Consider the following 18,862-nt stretch of genomic DNA (forward strand, 5'->3'; position numbering starts at 1 on the left):
ATAAAATAATAAAATGTAAAGATACTTTAAAATATATTTTCGTAAACGGAAGTGCCAGCTTCCTCTCTCGGATTGTGGGAGTTGTATTTCCAGACTCTATATAGCATTCAAAGATTGTGGAATAGTTGTCTGGCTACGCGAGACTAAACAAGTAACTAATTACATTTACTCAAGTACTGTACTCAAGTACAATTTTGAGGTAGTTATGCTTATCTTTACTCGAGTATTTCCAATTTCCAGTACTTTTACTTCTACTCCACTACATCTCACAGGCAAATATTGTACTTTTACTCCACTACAATTATTTGAAATCTTTAGTTACTAGTTACTTTGCAGATATACATTTTAACATTATAAAGAATACGTTAACAACTTTAGCCCTATTCTATACCTAGGCTATTTGAAAATAGCAGATCTACAACCTCACAACGCGTCGCATCGCGGCGTGTTGTGAGCTTGTAGATCTGCTATTTCAAACATTTTTGTACTTTTACTTTTGGTACTTAAAATTCATTTTTATAGCAATACTTTTGTACTTTTACTCAAGTCAATTTTTAATTCCGGACTTTTACTTGTAACAGAGTACTTCTAAATTGCAGTATTGATACTTTTACTTAAGTAAAATATTTGAGTACTTTTTCCACCACTGCAAACATGATTGTTTAACATGATGATTATGTGTTATTGTCACTGTGAAGAAGTTTGTTGTTGAATTTAAATTTGTCTCTGTTTTATTTCCAGTGTTCCATGAGGACATTTATGTCCTTGGCTGTTCAGACACAGTTAAAGACCCATATAAAGAGTACATGTATGCACTGGATGGTGAAGTGATGGTGTACGCAGACTTCAACAAAGGGAAGGTGGTGGAGCCTCAGCCTCCGTTTGTAGATCATATGACCTACGGTGCAGACACTTATGAAGCAGCTTTGAATGAGCAGGCGACCTGCAAAGCCAACCTGGACACCATTCGCACTGCCTTGAAGAAACCACCAGTGAAAGGTACATTAATCTATATACATGTATATTAAGCATTTATGGTGAAATATTTTCTAAATAATATGTATTTCTAGTAAACATGAATATGTGCTCACGGTACTTTATTTTATTTTACAAATCTATGATTGCTCTGTACAGCCTGAGCTGTAGGTGAGGTGTAGATGGTACAACTATGTAGATGCAGTGGTGTGTTCTACCGTGTTACACTATATACGTAGTATACCGTAAAGATCTTTTTTTTTTTTTAAGCGTACCATTCAAAAACCGTCTGAGGAAGCGTATCCAGTGTTGATTTGGTGAATCTATCTCTGGTGGGACACTATTTAAAAGAGGTCACACGCACGTGGCTTAACACCTACACTACAGGTCACACAATGGACAATTGATATGCATCTAGGCTCATTCCTATGTTAATTCACCTGGTGTGACACCCGGCAGTCGGCAGCCTTTGTTGAGATGTGAACGTAAGGGTTGTTTTAATGGATGCATGTGCGTGTGCGTGCTCCTGCTCAAAAGACTGGTGGGACGGCGTGTTACCGCGGCCCATGACCAATGACCACTGAGCGTATCTGATACACTTTTATTTATTTATTTGGATTTTCAATTAAAAGACATATGAATCATGTCAAAATCCAAGATAATACGATTATACAACAGTTACCATCAAAATGTACGTGTGATCCGATAAAATAATAATCCTGTTTCAAGTGGGAACTGGGGTCCCCCCAAAATTGTCATATTTGAACTGGGGACCCCCCAAAATAATCCTATTTGAACTGGGGACCTCCCAAAATAATAATATTTTTGTGAGCTTGTAGATCGGTTATTTTCACAACGTTTGCCTCTCTCTTATTCATTTGACAATTTGGCCAATTTGCTATTAACTCTTTGACTGCCAGAGTATTTTCATAAAGTACTCCCCCAGTGCCAGCAATTTTCGTGTTTTTTTATTTTTATATTTTGAATTTTTCTCATGAAAATAAATTAAGGACACATAATGTAAAGACCCAGCACAAATCGGCCACTAGAGCGCAGCACATGACAGCTTTGATCATGTCGTTGGGTCTCTCTCACCCTTCTTCATAGATTAGACAAGGAAAAACATGAAAACGGATGTGACGTCCCCCCCATTGTTTTGATCAGCGAAAATTACGTTGTGATATACGACGGCGATGACTGATCGTCACCCAGACCATAGATTATAGAAGAGAAACTGTCCGTTTGTCCGTCATACCGTGTGAAAGACCGTTTATTTACCTATTTTGGACGAAAATGACTGGGGAAAAGAATCAAAAACCGGAAACGGAATCCAGGTCATGAAACCGGATGCAGATGTCCGTGAAGTAAGTGGAACTCGAGAATAACATTGAATATTAAGCAGCATAGCGCAATCAGAGATTAAACAATGAACGCGCGTCCAGCGCGTCGAGCGCGTCGACGGCCAACTGGACAAAGTAGCACTTGACGCGTTATCGCGTCGTCCGCAGTCAAAGAGTTAAAAAGGTTTTAAAAGTCATTAAATTGTCACTTTATAAATGTGCAGATACCCAGTATCCACTTATACTGTATGTTGGTTTGTTTACTGTTGAGTGAGAAAACTATTTGACCTATTAAGCTAATCATCTGGGGACCCCCAACAAAACATTATCTGGGGACCCCCCAGAAGTCAATGCACTCATTCAATTATTTGAATTGAATGATGGTTTATTTGATACATTTGGGGGTTTTATAAAATATTGCAATTTAATTTCAAAAGCAACAGTTTAGTGTTTTCATTTACAGTAGGTTTGCAATCCAGGCTTTAATTACAGTATAAATAATGACCTTTATTTGTTTAATATAACTCAGCTGATTGTTATAATGATTGACCTGGTATCCTATAGTTTCTTTGAGGCTCTACATTGTTCTCTCTACTCTCTATGTGACTATTTACCTTGTTTGCTGACTAGAGTCAGTGGTGGGAAAAGTACTCAAATGTTTTACTTAAGTAAAAGTATCAATGCTGCAATCTAGAAGTACTCTGTTACAAGTAAAAGTCCAGAATTCAAAATGTATGTGAGTAAAAGTACAAAAGTATTGGCATCAAAATTTACTTAAAGTACCAAAAGTAAAAACGACTAAAATGTTTGAAAATAGCAGGTCTACAAGCTCGTAGCGCGGCACTCGGTGCCGCGACATGAGCTTGTAGATCTGCTATTTTCAAATAGCCTAGGTATAAAAAAAAGGGTTTATCCTGGAAATACATGATGGGGTCTGACAGACAGACAGACAGACAGACAGACAGACAGACAGACAGACAGACAGACAGACAGACAGACAGAGAGACAGACAGACAGACAGACAGAGTCCTTGTTTACTTTGTAATTGTATTTAAGCTACTAAGATGCCTGAACCTATTTTAGACTTTCTGTAATGACATATTTGGCCGATAGGGGGCAGTTAGCCTAGTGTTGATATTATACAGATGATAATATAACTGAACATTAATGAAATTTTTAATTGTCTGTTTCCAGATGGATATGTGTTCTATCAGGCTCAACGCTGTGTGTTTAACTCCAGTGAGCTGAAGGACATACAGTATATAGAGTCAGCTAATTTCGATGGTGATGAGTTCATCAGGTGGGACAGTAGAGTAGATCAGTATGTTGGATACACTGAGTTTGGTGTGAAGAATGCAGAGCGCCTCAATAAAGATCCTGGAGTACTGGCTTTTGTGAGATCACGACGAGAGGCATTCTGCAAACCCAACATTGAGATGGACTACTCCTCTGTTCTGAACAAGAGAGGTGTGCTGATCTCAGAGCAGCACTCAACACTCATCACCTCATAAACTACAACATGAAATCACATGATTCTATTCAGAGATGATTAATGGTGTTAATATTGATCTGATAATGATTATAAAACATTACTTAATCTGCTGACAAACATTTCAGATCCTCTTAAAACACACACAGCCTGATTTATACTGTATCCTGCTGTCACACAGTGGAAATAGCAGATCTACAAGCTCACAACATGTGGTGTCACCATCGTACACTGAGTATAAATGAAACATATAGATCTATTTCTGAGTGTTTCCACCCTCATATAATGACCTGCCTAAAACAGACACCAGGATTAATGTTTTTTTTTATTCACTTTAAAAACACACCTCTATAGAGCACCAAAGTCCTGACGTCACTACCAGTAGAGGGCGCTTTTTGCAGGTTCATGGCTTTACTTTTTGCATTGATATCCTCATTGGGGAATCTTAGATCGCTTCATATAAGAACTGTGTTCCAAAAATAAACACATCACCCTGACGTCAGACTTCGGTGCTCTATACACTTAATTTCACCACCTGATTTTATATTTGAATTATTGTCTACTATTTAGTTTTTTATGTTTTTAATCGCTTTAGTAATGTTTTACAGGTTTATGTGTATTGTTTTGTTTGTTTCTACTCTAGTTCATTCCAACTATTTTCATTAAATGATATTGATTTCTTTTTTAGGAGTGGAGCCCAAAGTGAGACTGAAGTCAGAGACTCCCCCTCGTCGTAGTGAACACACTCACATGCTGAGGTGCAGCAGCTACGACTTCTATCCTAAAGTGATCCTGGTGACCTGGTGGATAGGTCAAGAACCTTTGACCTCTGGTCTCTCCTCTACTGATGAGCTGTCTGATGGTGACTGGTACTACCAGTACCACTCCTACCTGGAGTACACACCCAGGTACACACCTAACAGACACCTATACATAGAAATACACAACTAATAGACACCTCTACTGGTACTACCAGTGTGTGTGTGTGTGTGTGTGTGTGTGTGTGTGTGTGTGTGTGTGTGTGTGTGTGTGTGTGTGTGTGTGTGTGTGTGTGTGTGTGTGTGTGTGTGTGTGTGTGTGTGTGTGTGTGTGTGTGTGTGTGTGTGTGTGTGTGTTTATTACAGATCAGGAGAGAAGATCACATGCATGGTGGAACATCCCAGCCTGACCGCGCCTATCAAGATGGACTGGGGTCAGTTACTGTAATCTAGTGTAATCTACTGTCTAAATAGCAAATATACAAGCTCATAGCGTGGCACCGAGCGTGGCACTTTTTCTTGTCAAGGACCCCCAAAATTATGTTTTTGGCCGCTGATCCCATCAAAATATGTTGTTTCAGGGACCCCCCAGAAGCAAATATTGGAGTTAAAAATTTTGTTTAAAAAAAATATATCAAAATTATATTCAAACATTTGCACAAATTTTCAAGATCTTTTTTTAAATAGCAGATCTACAAGCTCATAGCGCGGCACTCGGTGCCGCGCTATGAGCTTATTGATTTGATAAAAACAGTTAAAAGAACAGATTGATTTGATAAAAACAGATCAAAGACCAGATTGATTTGATAAAAACAGATAAAAGACCAGATTGATTTGATAAAAACAGATAAAAGACCAGATTGATTTGATGAAAGCAGATCAAAGACCAGATCGATTTGATAAAAACAGATCAAAGAGTCATCAGATTTTGTCCAAAAATCCTGCAAATCGGTACACAGTATCTCTATAGTCATTAAACGAAACTGGTCTTTCACATTTTTTTCATATTCCACCCTGATTGGCTAAAAATGGCTTTCAAAGTTTGCAGGAGTGCTCCGTTTTGAACAAAATGCCTCAAATCACGAACACAGCATGCAATTTTCTACTCATATTTCCACTATACCGAGGACGAATTGCCAATTGAAAATTTTCAAATCAGCCTCATGGTGGCGCTATAACGGGCCGATTTGTGTTTTTACATATAACTGCACCGATCTGTGTAAAACTTTGTAAGCGCACTCCCTAGAGGTCAAGGAAAAACCTTTGCCCGGAATTTTTCACATCTGCCTTTTATAGCGCCACCAGGAGGCCGACATATGTAAAAAAAATAATAATATTACTCCTTCCGATTTTATCCAAATTTCACGCTAATCGGTAAAGATGATCTATTCATATGATCAAGACGGATGTGTTTGATTTTTCATATTACATCCTGGTTGGCTAAGATTGACATCTAAAGTTTGCAGTACTGGCTTGTTTTGAACAAAATGCCGCAAATCATGAACGCAGCGTTCGATTGCGGTCAAACTTTGCACACACATTCACACCATGTTGAGGAGCAAATGCCAACCTTTTAACATTGACCTGTTATAGCGCCACCAGCAGGTCTAATTTAGCAAAACACATTTTTGGAACAAAATGCCTCAAATCATGAATGCAGTGTCCGATTGCCGTGCAAGGCCTAAGAAGAAATGACACCCTTTTCACATTGGCCTATTATAGCGCCACCAGGAGGCCACAATAACCTACCTGACCTGGCGGAGACCTGTGCTCCGAGGAGCACTTTTTCTAGTTGTTTATTGTGTTTGGTTGTTGTAGCTTATTGTCATATGACTCCATGTCAGAGTCAGTGAAGAACAAGGTGTTTTAATCTACTGTAATAATATGATATGGTATGATATGATATGATATGATATGATATGATATGATATGATATGATATGATATGATATGATATGATATGATATGATAATTGTATTGTCAGATGACTCCATGCCAGAGTCAGTGAAGAACAAGGTGGCCATGGGAGCATCAGGTCTGGTTCTGGGTCTGGTCTTGTTCCTGTCTGGATTCATCTACTTCCAGTGGAAGAAACGAGGTGATTAGCATGTTTAATTAACATGTTTTATTAATTAATCTACTACCAGTGGAAGAAATGAGGTGATTAGCATGTTTAATTAACATGTTTCATTAATTATTATACTACCAGTGGAAGAAATGAGGTCAGATCAACAGAAGATCACATGACATGTGGAACCCTCACAGAAATGCAAACAAACAAACATGTAAAGCCACAACCTAAACTGGTTTATATTGGTTTTGAACCTTAACCGGTTTAGACCAGTTTAGACGACCTAGTTAGAGGTCAAAGTGTGTTCTATGTTGTCACATTTAGCTTTAATACATCAGTGTTACATGTAGTCCTAAATAAGAGTCAAATGTTCACATTAGTTCTGATGACTGAATGTTATTGTGTTATTGTGTGTACATTTATGCATTTTATGGAGAAATAAACATAATACAGTACATAGCGTTCATTTGTTTGTGTGTATTAACTGTCTCTCTTTTTCTTCTATCAGGTCGTATTCTGGTGCCGACAACCAATGACGATCTTTAGACCCCTCCCACACACCCAGGTTCACTTCCTCTTTCCTTTTACTGAACTTTTTACTGAGCTTGTGTGTGTTTTCATCAGTTTGATGAACCACCCACAGTAATTGGGACTCCCTCTTCCTTTGGTGTGGCGCCTAAACCCTGACCTTTAACCTCACATAAACTATGTCTATAAACCTAAACTTAACCTTAACCTTACTAATAACATGATCTATGTTCTATGATCTATGATCATGATCTATCAACCATTTATAGCATAGTTTTAAATCATTAAATCATTAACCATTAACACACTTTTAACAAGTTATGAATAACACATTAACTAATAATTTGGGAATGATTAATTTACTATTATAAGGGAAGGTTATTCTAAAGTGTTAACATGTTCACACAATTAATACATTCTGATTCTTATTGGTTTCTTTTCTTTTCACAGAACACCTGGGTGTGTTTTCAGAGAAGCAGAGAGTCAGCGATGATCCCTGGTGGAGAGAGGAGGAAATACATATGTGTCCATTCAGCTTTTAAATACTCATAACCATAGATATATATAAAGGCTAGATGGCTCAAGGGGACGGCGCAAGCGTAGCTCAACCGCGGCCATCTTGAAACAGTCATTCATAACATTATGTCTATGGTGCATACTCTTTGAAATAACCATAGCGTGCTCAATTTTCATCCGATTTTCAAACGGTTTGGTGTGTTGTAAACACCAAAGATGTAGTTATGATACTGCATACTTATAATTATAATCATGTTTTTTTTTTTTTTTTTTATAATTTAATAATTTTATTACATCTTTGGTGTTTACAAAACACCAAACCGTTTGAAAATCGGATGAAAATTTAGCACGCTATGGTTATTTTAAAGTATATGCACCATAGACATAATGTTATGAATGACTGTTTCAAGATGGCCGCCATGTGGCAACGTCGTACTCCATTGGCCAGCAGCGCGGGTGAGTCATCTAGCCTTTATATATATCTATGCTCATAACAGCAGCACAATGATGACATCATCAACCTTTTTCACTAATGAGTTCTTTAAACAATTAAAAATGCTAATTGGCTAGCTATAGCTAATGATAATTACTGTCTTTTCCCGGTGTTTCGCCCAGGTCGACGTGGTTTTGAGGTGAGGTTAAGGTTAGGGTGAAAGTTAGATTTATAGACATAGTTTATGTGAGGTTAAAGGTCAGGGTTTAGGCGCCACCTGGGCGACACACCAAAGGAAGAGGGAGTCCCAATTAGTGTGGGCGGTTCATCAAATTACTTTGTATAGTTTCTGTCGTCAGAAAACACAAACATAATATTTCAGTTCTACACTATATTGAAACATTAAATAAATGATCACACACACAATCAGAGTTCTTCATAACATATATAATATTAATATCCATCTGAATGGAAGTCAGTCAACCATGTTTGTGAAAAAGGTTTTATTATTTTATAATTGACCATAAGTCATTTTTTATTATGTAATCATTTATAATGTGTGATAATTAATGTGTTACGATCATCATGACATCACTATTTCCCTGTGATGGGTGGACATGGTCCTCTAGGGTGGTCTGAGGTGATGGGTTGACCTAAACCCTCTAGGGTGTTCTGAGGTGATTATTTATCTTTCCGTTTTTCAACTCCACTGTTGTGTTTCTATCCGTTCCTTCCCTCCTGGGATCTGGGCCCCTGAACATGAATGGTTTGAAATTCAGATGTTAGATTTTGGCTTTAATTTGCTTGGTTTGAATGGAATGTCACAATATCAATAAAAGAATGAGAAAACGTAATTGTGCCTCATGTTCTCTTACATTTCACTGCAGGTGGGTTGCCAATTTCAGCCAATCAAGAGAGAGCACCCATTCACAATATAGAGCTATTTAACACTGTTACTGAACAAACACTCTATAGTAATGATTACTATCACAATATAGCGCTATTTAACACTGTTACTGAATAAAAACTCTATAACAATGATTACTATCACAATATAGAGCTATTTAACACGGTTACTGAATAAACACTCTATACATGTACGGGTTGTAAATGGAGAAAGTGCCAAAACCAGAAATTCCGCCATGATGCTCGTGTCAGACAAGCGTCATGTGAACCATGGCTAGTGAGACGGACTCACACAATGATTGTGTGTGTGTGTGTGTGTGTGTGTGTGTGTGTGTGTGTGTGTGTGTGTGTGTGTGTGTGTGTGTGTGTGTGTGTGTGTGTGTGTGAGAGAGAGAGAGAGAGAGAGAGAGAGAGAGAGAGAGAGATAGAGAGAGAAAGAGAGAGACAGGCAGAGAGAGACAAGAGACAGAGCGAGAGAGTTTTTCAACGATATGACGTGCAGCTTTCTGTTTGTTGATTTTGTTGGAGTAGCTTTTTAAATGTGTGCTATACAAACAGGGTAATTCTTCAAAAAGGTTGAGCTGATCTTCTCTGTCCACTTTCTGTATGTTTACAGCACGGGTGATGATACCAGAGAGTTGTACACACTTACGCTTGCCACTAATTGGTTAGAAAGTTTGACCACCTTCTGAAACGTAGCCTGTTGCTTACGATTCAACAAGTTAAATGTCTCGTGACTCAATGAGCCAGCATGGACGAGGCGGTTCTATTCAGTTCTCTACAACGTATTGCTAGTTGCTACAGTTTGGTCATGTCACGAATCATTGGTGTGGTCTGGGCTTTAGCCAGCCACACAGGTCTGCTTCCTTCCAAAGAGGATGAGAGACCATCTCTTGGTAGTCAGTTATCAGGCCAGTTATCTGCCAATGTTGTGTGGGAGTTGATAGGGAATTTCAGTTCTTACCATTTTGCACTGCGCACACGCACGTGCACGTGAGAGTTCCGACTGCTCCAGACCATTGCATAATAAAATCTTCCACATGGTGGGAGATCGTATCATCGTCTTTGTGGGATGATACAATCTGTCAAGGTGTGTGTCAAAGCACAAATCATTTGCATGTGGGTCTTTCCCCTTGAGATCAACATTCTTCCAGAGGAAGGTGTCTGGATTGAATTTCCACAGATCATTGAAGGCACCACCACAGCATTTACAGCTCTCCAATTTAGGCAAAGCAGAGTAGAGCCGAATGACCTAAGCTTCTTTCTGGACGAAGCCTTCTGCACAGCTTTGTCCAGACTAACACTCGGCAGCAAGTTGGTCTTTGTGTCTCCTGGGCCCTCAGATACAAACATCTTTGTCCCGGATGCTGGTAGCAGAGTGACATGTTAAAACAAATGGAAGAGTTCCTCTGGTCTTAATTAAAGACCAGACCATTATCTGGTGTCCAGGTAGCTTTATGTGGACCACAATGGACACAAGCTTCAGCTTTTTTTGTGATTAATCCACTTTGGGACTTTTAATTGGTGATACTGTGCTTTTAATAACTATGCTGCTGACTATGTTATGGTGCTGACTATTCAGAATTTGTCAAAAGAAATTCACGATTCTTAAAAATTCAGATCTGCTTTTTAGGATTTGAACTCAGGACCTTTGGACCTCACTACCCTGTGTATACACTCTCTTATCTAAATAAACCAAAACATTATAAAGAAAAACAACAACCAACAACAGCAATGGGTAAAACCTGCAGGTAAAAAAGGACACATTTTTTTTATTTTTATTATTACTAAAAAAAAAAGGCACCAAATACAGGCATCATACCGATGATAGCATTGTAGTTAATTTTCACAAAATGATAGCACCAAAAATATACTGTTATATCCCAGACTTCCCATTCCCATGTCCCTTGATAGGCACGCCGTTCAGTCAGTGGTGAGAGAGAGAGAGAGAGAGAGAGAGAGAGAGAGAGAGAGAGAGAGAGAGAGAGAAAGATGAAGTCAAAGTGCAGGACATTCAGTGCTGTGGGATGCTAGATGTCATGCTGCAGCTCTCTTGAACCACACGCTAATGTAAAAGCAACATTAGCATTATCCTTGACAGACAATGGGTAAGAACAGTAGACGAGCCGTACATAGTATGTAATGAAGGCTAACATAATAGCATATAATACAAAAGACAAATGTTTTTTTTTTTTCAGCCACAAGAGTGATGAACTGGTGCTGAACTTGTGTATATATACAAAGATAGGAACAAATCTAACGTGTCTTTTTGGCAGAATGAAGGCATACAGTAGTCACACATCTTAGAAAATAATTAACATATTGATAAAAAATAAGCTTTCTCTTTAGAGTCGTTGTAAGGCTAATGCCTAATTTATGCTTCGTCACACGAAGGTGTCCCGCACCGGAAATAGCAGAGCTGCAAACAAGCAAACATCACGATGCGTTGTGAGCTTGTTGAATCCGATATTTTTGGCATGGGACACGGTTGCAAGGCCATTATAGTTTTAAAAAGATGTTTGGCTTGAATTATTATATAAAGCACAGCTAATAAAATGGAAGATAGATTTCATATCCACCCAAAAATACTGGGCTTATGTATGAAATAAATTGACAAAGACTAAAACTTTTAGGTTTTGTAAACACAATTCTAGTTTGGGTTATATGGGTAGATTTAGTTAACTATAACAACCTTGCACCATTGTATGACTATGAATAAATTAGGCTTAAACATTCTATGTTAAGAGTGGGATGGGGTCTCAACCCCTACACAGAGATGTGTTCAAAGTGCACACTGCATTTCTGGTGTAGCGTTTTGGTGAAGTTAATGATCAAAAGGGAAATCTTTACACGGTTGAAAATACAAAATAAAAAACACTGGGTGAAATGTGTGGACTTTTAAAAGTCATGAAGAAGAAATACTGCATGGCACTTAATATTGGCAGCTGTTTAGGAAAACAACATGGTTGCTCGCACATCGTTAACAATATCTGTCCAGAACAAATTAAGGCTTGAAGTATACATTTGTGAAACATAAATGTGAGGGAAGGATAAACGGAAGATATGACGTAATTGCACTTGAATAGATATCATTTGTAATATATATATCAATCCTTTCCTTGGCCTCGGGCAAAATCAATACTCTGTGGGGTGCTGTAATACTTTCATAGTGGTCATGTTATGCCTCATGTAAACTCCGTTGCATGACAGTGTCGCTTGTTAACTCTTAGGTCTGTTGTCGGCAAGCGAGAGCATCGTGCGTGGGAGTCTAACCTCGCTGTCAGTCAGAAAACTTGTATCTCTGTATTTCAACATTTTAGAATTTCAAATCAATGCCTACTTCATCGTTCAAGAGTGTCACACAAAAAATTGCGAAAATAGCCAATCTACAGTATAAGCTCACAACGCTTCACAATGCTTGTAGATCGGCTAGTTTCACCATTTACGAAAACATTTGAATGTGAAAGTGAACGTCTATTTGCGGGGTTTTATGAATGTTTAACCAATTAAAAGTATTAACAAGAGCTTGAGACTAATTCATAACCATTGGAACAACACAGGTTCTTTTTCTTTCCGTTTCCTGAAAAGTAACGGTTTTGGACGTACAAAATTTCCACCTGACGGCAACGATAAATTGAGCTTTACAGTATTGACATTTAAGCAGTGAAATAACATGGTGAACAATGGACAGTGTCTGAGCTACCTGTCCTTAGACGTGACGGACCATTCAAATGGAAAATACAAAAAAAGCAACTTTGATGTCATCGCTGCTGGGCATAAACCTTATAATTCATATTTATTTATTTTTTTGTAAATTAACGCCCTACTTCTTCGTATGACAGAGTAGTGCAAAAGTAGCGAAAATAGCCAGTCTGCAAGTGTAAGATACTATATTTTCACCTACAATGTCATGCCCAAAATATAGGCAGGCCACGTTGAAAGTGTTTAAGTCTGTCTGTGGTAAGAGCTTGTGACTAAATGATAATAACTACACCAGATCCATTGGATGTCCTGAAAATTAACTGTTTTGGATTTACACCCGACAGCGACAGTATGACTCATAATTCAGTCAGATTGGACCGGTTGCTGCTGTTGTTTTTTGTTGTTTTTTTTTGTTGTTGTTGTTGTTGTTGTTGTTGTGGCTGATGTTCTGACAGTCAAGTGGGTGTGTGGGTTCCTGAGGTAGCCCAGTTGTGAAATGATTTCAACGCTGCATAGCTGGCTGCACATCACATGCCGTCATTCCCTTTTCCCCCTTTAGACTGAGTATAAAAATACATTAAAACAACATCTCATTCCGTAAGTACAAACTTTCTTTTTTCTCTCTCCAACGTCCTGGCCAGTGTGGAGACATGAAGTACAGTAGTAGTAGAGTGGCGTGTATGCTATTCCCAAGACGAAACCACAAAGAAACCATGCCCCGCATCGCTGCGATCAACACGGAGGGAGCGCTTATTTTGGTTCACGTGATAACCTGTCGACCGCTTCGCGCGCCTCACTGCGCCTCGAGGCCTTGCTGTCGCCATGACTTGCTTGTGATTTAAGAAGTCCCTCATCTGTTGTAAAACCTTGCACACATGGGGCCATGTCCACAGAAAGCTTTTTCTGAGTTCCTTTCTGCCGTGCATTTCTATGGTAAATACACGCTGGAGTGCTGCTCTGCCCCACGGCCCAGCATCGGGTTTCAGCGCTCAGGACATCCAGCGTTTCTTGCCGGAGCACTCTGGGCAGAAAATAGTTCAACTTTTGGGATACGAGCGCAGCTCATCAATGTCGCTTTCCTATGCAGACGGTTGGAGAGACACGAACACAATCATTGTGTAGAGGCGTCTCGCTCAGCGCCATCTATGGACATGATATCCAAAGCGCTCTGTCGCTCAAAAAAAAACACTTTCTGTGGACACGGCCCCTAACACAGGATGTTGAGTGACACAAAACAAGCGCCCCCCCACCCCCCCCCCCTCCCTCGCAAAAGAAAAGGCTTGGGAATGACATACACACAGCAGAGTTGGGCGTCGGGGGCGGGGCTCCTGGCTTACAGGGAGGGTGCTACGGGCTCAGGGGGCAGGGCTCCTGGCGTAGTGGGAGGGGCTACGGGCTCAAGGGGGCGCGGCTTCTGGATTAGTGGGTAGGGTTCCGGGCTCAGACCTCAGTACCGTCATGGAGGTTGTTGTGAAGTTTGACCTCCAGGTTGACCTGCTTGACCTTGGTCCTGCCGCTGTTGACCTTGCCGTTGGACGTGGCGGTATTGTCCTCTCGGGTGCGGTTGAACACGTTGACGTTCCTCACCGTGCAGTGCTTGGTGCTGAAGTTCTTCTCCACGCACTTGTCCAGACACACCTCCACCTTGGTGTTCAGCGGGTACTCCTCGTAAACCTGGGGCAGTGGAGGAAAGTAACACAGTACGTTTACTCACATCCCTGCCAATGACGGAGATCTCCGTCTTTCCAACAAAAAAAAACGTAGGAATTATCCTAGGACCCTGAAAGAAGGAATGGACGGATGTGACGTCAGCCAAAAAAATGACACTCCCGTCCACTCCTTCTTTATGAGTTTTAGAAAAACACTCTGTTCCCTTTTTTTCTCTTTTTTTGGTGAAAACGGCTGTTATTCAACAGCCGACCGGAACAAAATGGCCGACCACGGTTAAAAAATATTTTCTCTGGTGGATAGACCAGACCCTCCCCCACCCCCCAGACAGTGGGGAGTGGGGGGGCACTTGGTGCCGCGCTATGAGCTTGTCGATCTGCTATTTTTGAAAAAGTATAAAATAATGGTTGAAATCTAAAATGACAGATGCTTTCCCGGTCTGAAGGGGTTAATGGGTTGCTGTAAAAACCACCACTGACCTTGGGAGCCTTCTTCTTGTCCATGGCCTTGCAGCGTCGGAAGGCGAAGCAGGACGCCAGCAGGACGAGGACCAGCAGCGTGAGCGCGGCCACCCCCCCGCCCACCGAGCTGCCCAGGTGGGGGTTGAAGGTGGCGGCGGCGGCCGGGGCCTCCAGGCGCAGCGTCTTCATGTTGGTGCCGTTCTTCACCTGGTCGCCCTCGTTGTCGTAGATGAGCGACTCGTCCAGGGTGAGGCGCCCGCTGCGGTCCACCAGGTCGCGCCGGGCCCGCTGCTGGCGCTGGTGGTGGCGGCCCAGCTCGTAGGTGAGCGAGCGCTGGATCCTGGGGCTGGAGCGCGACTCGGGGCCGATCACGTAGATCACCTGCAGGTACCACTGGTGGCCCGCCTCCACCTGGACATCGCAAACCGGAATCAAACGTTATTGTCACGTCACGGGTTTACAGGTTTAAAGGGATTGTAGGCGATTCAGAGATAAACAAAGAAAAAAACTCCAGCAGTTCGTTTCCCCGACCACCAGGGGGTGACGCAGGGAGGACTTCCATAGAGTTAAGGGGACTTCTAAACGGGCCATGCCGAATATAGGTTGCTTTATTCGGATACAATTCACGGAACTGCCCGCCCCTGCCGGTTCTCTGAATTTTTATTTTTAAATAGGCTCTTTCATGACAAATTGACCACATATATGAAGTTAAACAACTAAATTCTATCCAAACGCTATCTGAAAAGTAAATTATGTGCCTCAAAAACGAAGTTTGAGAGCGTTTTCAAACCGAAAGTTAAAAGTTCACACGGACACGGACGCGCACGGATGCGCACATGCGTGCGTTAATTTACGGCCCGAGACAAACATAAACAGTAGGGAAAATACGATTTCAGAAAGAGGACTGTGTTTCAATGCAGGAAAACACCCCAGCATCATTATATAGTGGCTGATAGAGGGGAGAAAATGCAAAATATATATATATAGATATTTTTCAAATTTAGGCTTAATGTTGCCAACAATCCCTTTAAAGAAGTGGATGAATTTAGTTTTTGTCGTTTTCAGGAGGAGAAAAAGAAAATCTAAGATATCTACATATATACACATATGATCCAGCTGGAACAGTATTATATACTGTTCCAGCTGGATCATGGTATGTGTATATCACGGTGCACCACGGCCTCTTTTTGAACATTACACCTGGCATCCCTATTTTGGGCAAATTGGTCAAAATCTCTAATGAAACACATAGAACTTAAGCAGTTAAGAAAATGTCCCCCCTCTGTTTTATTTTATTTTATCATTTTACAAATGGAACCCTCCCTATCTGTGTTTGACCTAATGTATATACATATACATTAGGTCAATCACATCTCGTTTTCGCTGGCACTGGGGTGACACTATTACACTTTTACTCTGGCACTTAACACATCGACCGCCAGAGGTTAATCTCATAATGTACTCACCAGTGCCAAGGTGTTTTTGTTGTTTTTTTCATGTCGCCATAGATCTTGTTAAAATCCTTAAGATTGAGCCGTACACGGTCTGTTTACATCCGCGACATCTCACTGTATCTCCCAGTGAAAACCACGTGTCAAACGGGGCATCCATGTTGTAGTTAGAGCGGATTATGTTAAACAGTGATATGCGAGGAGAAAAAACTACAGGAAGAGAATTGAGTTTCAGTTTCGTCTGTAGAACGAGGGCGGACGTGATCGTCAAAACCGGATCCCAAATAATTCTATTTCCGGTCATCAAACCGGAAACGGAAGTGGATCAAAAAAAATCCGAAAGTGCACCCGGAAATTTTTAGCGCGAAAAGACCGTGGACCGTAGGGCTACGGTCTAGGCGCTTAACAGTTGGATTTAACGGACCGTAGGACTACGTTCTTGGCGGTTAATGTGTTAAAGAGTTATAGGAATTTCTGTGTATAATTGAGTTATTTGTCATATCTGCCCCGTGCAATTTGTTATTACAAAGCCTAAAAGGCAAACAGAAATACAATTTGTATTCATTATGTTCCAGTGTTCAATGCCATAAACACAATTAAATCGTTAAATCGCAAATATTTGTGTGACAATTAATCATCAATTTTTTTTGTAACCGTGACAACCCTAGGTAACAGTGACTGGCTGAGCAACACATTTACCTTGTAGAGGGCGTCGACCTTCATGGTGAAACCATCCACGCCAGGCATGGGCGCCATGGACTGCAGCTCAGGCATGTCAGAGGAGAAGTGAGCCTCAAAGGGAACGTCATGGAAGTATCTGTCACACACGTCTGGCTGTTTGCGATCCTGTGGAAGGAATCAGAGGACGACTAAATACTCAGAATGCTCCAAATCTAGCATACTATTCTATACACTAATAATATACTAGTATTGGTAAAAAGGAGAAAAAAAAGCAGGTGCGCTTCCTCTAGATGCCCTTTTTGTTTAGGCAGCGGGTGCTCAGCTATAAATATAACTTGAATCAAATACCACCCAAGTCAGCCTTCCTAAGAGCAGATTTGTATTTTATTTTTTATCTGCTCTGAGGAAGGCTGAGGCCGAAACGCGTAAGCGTTCCCAATAAATGAGAATGTGTATCTGAGCCAGTCTTGCATCCTTTATTTTGGACACTATACTAGTATTATCAGTCAAATATAAATTATATACACAGGGTTGTATTGGCTGGGGGTGGAAAGGGGGTTGGAAAATCTATGCCTCATATTATCCCTGCTTCTGTTCAGACTGAATCTAATACATGCATTCCTTTTGGGAAATATAGACTGTCTGATATGTTTATTTATGTTTGATAACATCACAATCCACCATTTTTGTTAAAAATGGATGTTAACCATAGTCACAATTATTACATAATCACCTGATCGCAATTATTTGAGATAATTGCAATTATTTTGCTTCATCGTCATAATCGTTTCTATGTTGAAAGATCTTACATTACATTACATTTTCAAACATTTTCCAAAAATAGCAGAAATAGTTCATCTACAAGCTTAAAACCTGATGTCCCTATTTTGGCCAAATAGTAGATTGAATGCTATCTATTGTAGAACAAAGTCTATGGCTTTTCTTTTCTACAAACTGATCCCTGTATACAGTCTAATAAAAACAATCATGTTGTTTTTACCAGCAGGAGGAAGCGATGTTTGAGGTGTTTGTTGGGCTGTATGCAGCCGTACTGAGGTCCTTCATTGTACAGGGTCCCTGTGGGGTCAAAGAAGGGCACATATCCATCTCTGCCCGTGCAAAGATAGACCTTCTCCAGCTGCAGTTTATACGCTGCATTCAGGTTCTGCTCCGGGTTCCACAACACCCTGCCATACAGCGTCTGACCTGCAGGGGGAAGCAGAGAGGTGGGGAGAGAGAGAGAGAGAGAGAGAGAGAGAGAGAGAGAGAGAGAGAGAGAGAGAGAGAGAGAGAGAGAGAGAGGAGATCAACTTTATTCTATCGTCGCTGTTGGGCAGAAACCTTGTATCTCCGTATTGTAAATGTTTATTTATTTATTTTTCATAAATGAATGCCCAACTTCATTGTACATAAGGGTCACATATAAGCAGCAAAAATAGGGATCTACAAGGTACATGCAAAATAGAGAATAATACGTTGTCCAAATACACATTCATGTGGAATGGTTATTGTGAGAAATATACCAGTGCAACCTTATATAAAATGTATTGAACAGTATGACTTTAAACGATGCTGTCTTTTACATGAATATCGTACAATACGCTGAGGAAGGCTTTGCGGCCGAGACGCATCCGTCTTGGTCATGTTAGCCTGCTTTAATAACTAAATGAAAACTGCCTGAATGGACAGACAGAGCGAGTGAGTGCTGGCTATCATTCTTCACATGATTCACTTCCTGGAGCCGTTGCACCCGGCAAGTGTTTGATATCGCAATCCATCTAGTTTTATGAGTACGGCAAAACATCCCAAATCACTCTCTGAAAGGAGAATAGGTGATACCAGTGATTTTCAACCGGCTTCAAACATCACTGTGAGTGTGTCCTG

At 40.5% G+C, this 18,862-nt stretch overlaps 2 protein-coding genes across 4 annotated transcripts in view; one reads left to right on the forward strand and one right to left on the reverse strand.

The window, feature by feature from the left end:
* LOC308089222 (H-2 class II histocompatibility antigen, E-S beta chain-like) overlaps positions 1–8,958 on the forward strand; it is a 42,137-nt gene extending 33,179 nt beyond the window's left edge. For all 3 annotated transcript variants that reach the window (XM_080433814.1, XM_080433813.1, XM_080433815.1), the window contains exons 3-9: positions 742–999; positions 3,510–3,782; positions 4,493–4,712; positions 4,929–4,996; positions 6,546–6,659; positions 7,141–7,197; positions 7,611–8,958. In XM_080433814.1, the coding sequence (XP_080289940.1) occupies positions 742–999; positions 3,510–3,782; positions 4,493–4,712; positions 4,929–4,996; positions 6,546–6,659; positions 7,141–7,178 (971 nt within the window). In that variant the 3' untranslated portion in view covers positions 7,179–7,197; positions 7,611–8,958. The remainder of the gene's footprint in view (positions 1–741; positions 1,000–3,509; positions 3,783–4,492; positions 4,713–4,928; positions 4,997–6,545; positions 6,660–7,140; positions 7,198–7,610) is intronic.
* Positions 8,959–10,799: 1,841 nt separating this feature from the next.
* LOC308089114 (extracellular matrix organizing protein FRAS1-like) overlaps positions 10,800–18,862 on the reverse strand; it is a 237,327-nt gene continuing 229,264 nt past the window's right edge. Inside the window, 4 exon segments of the mRNA XM_080433684.1 lie at positions 10,800–14,391; positions 14,865–15,257; positions 16,997–17,143; positions 17,979–18,184. Coding sequence (XP_080289810.1) covers positions 14,158–14,391; positions 14,865–15,257; positions 16,997–17,143; positions 17,979–18,184 — 980 coding nt within the window. The 3' untranslated portion in view covers positions 10,800–14,157.

Source organism: Gymnoscopelus braueri (assembly GCF_963280865.1).
Source record: "Gymnoscopelus braueri genome assembly, chromosome: 7".
In the NCBI taxonomy this organism is placed as follows: Eukaryota; Metazoa; Chordata; class Actinopteri; order Myctophiformes; family Myctophidae; genus Gymnoscopelus; species Gymnoscopelus braueri.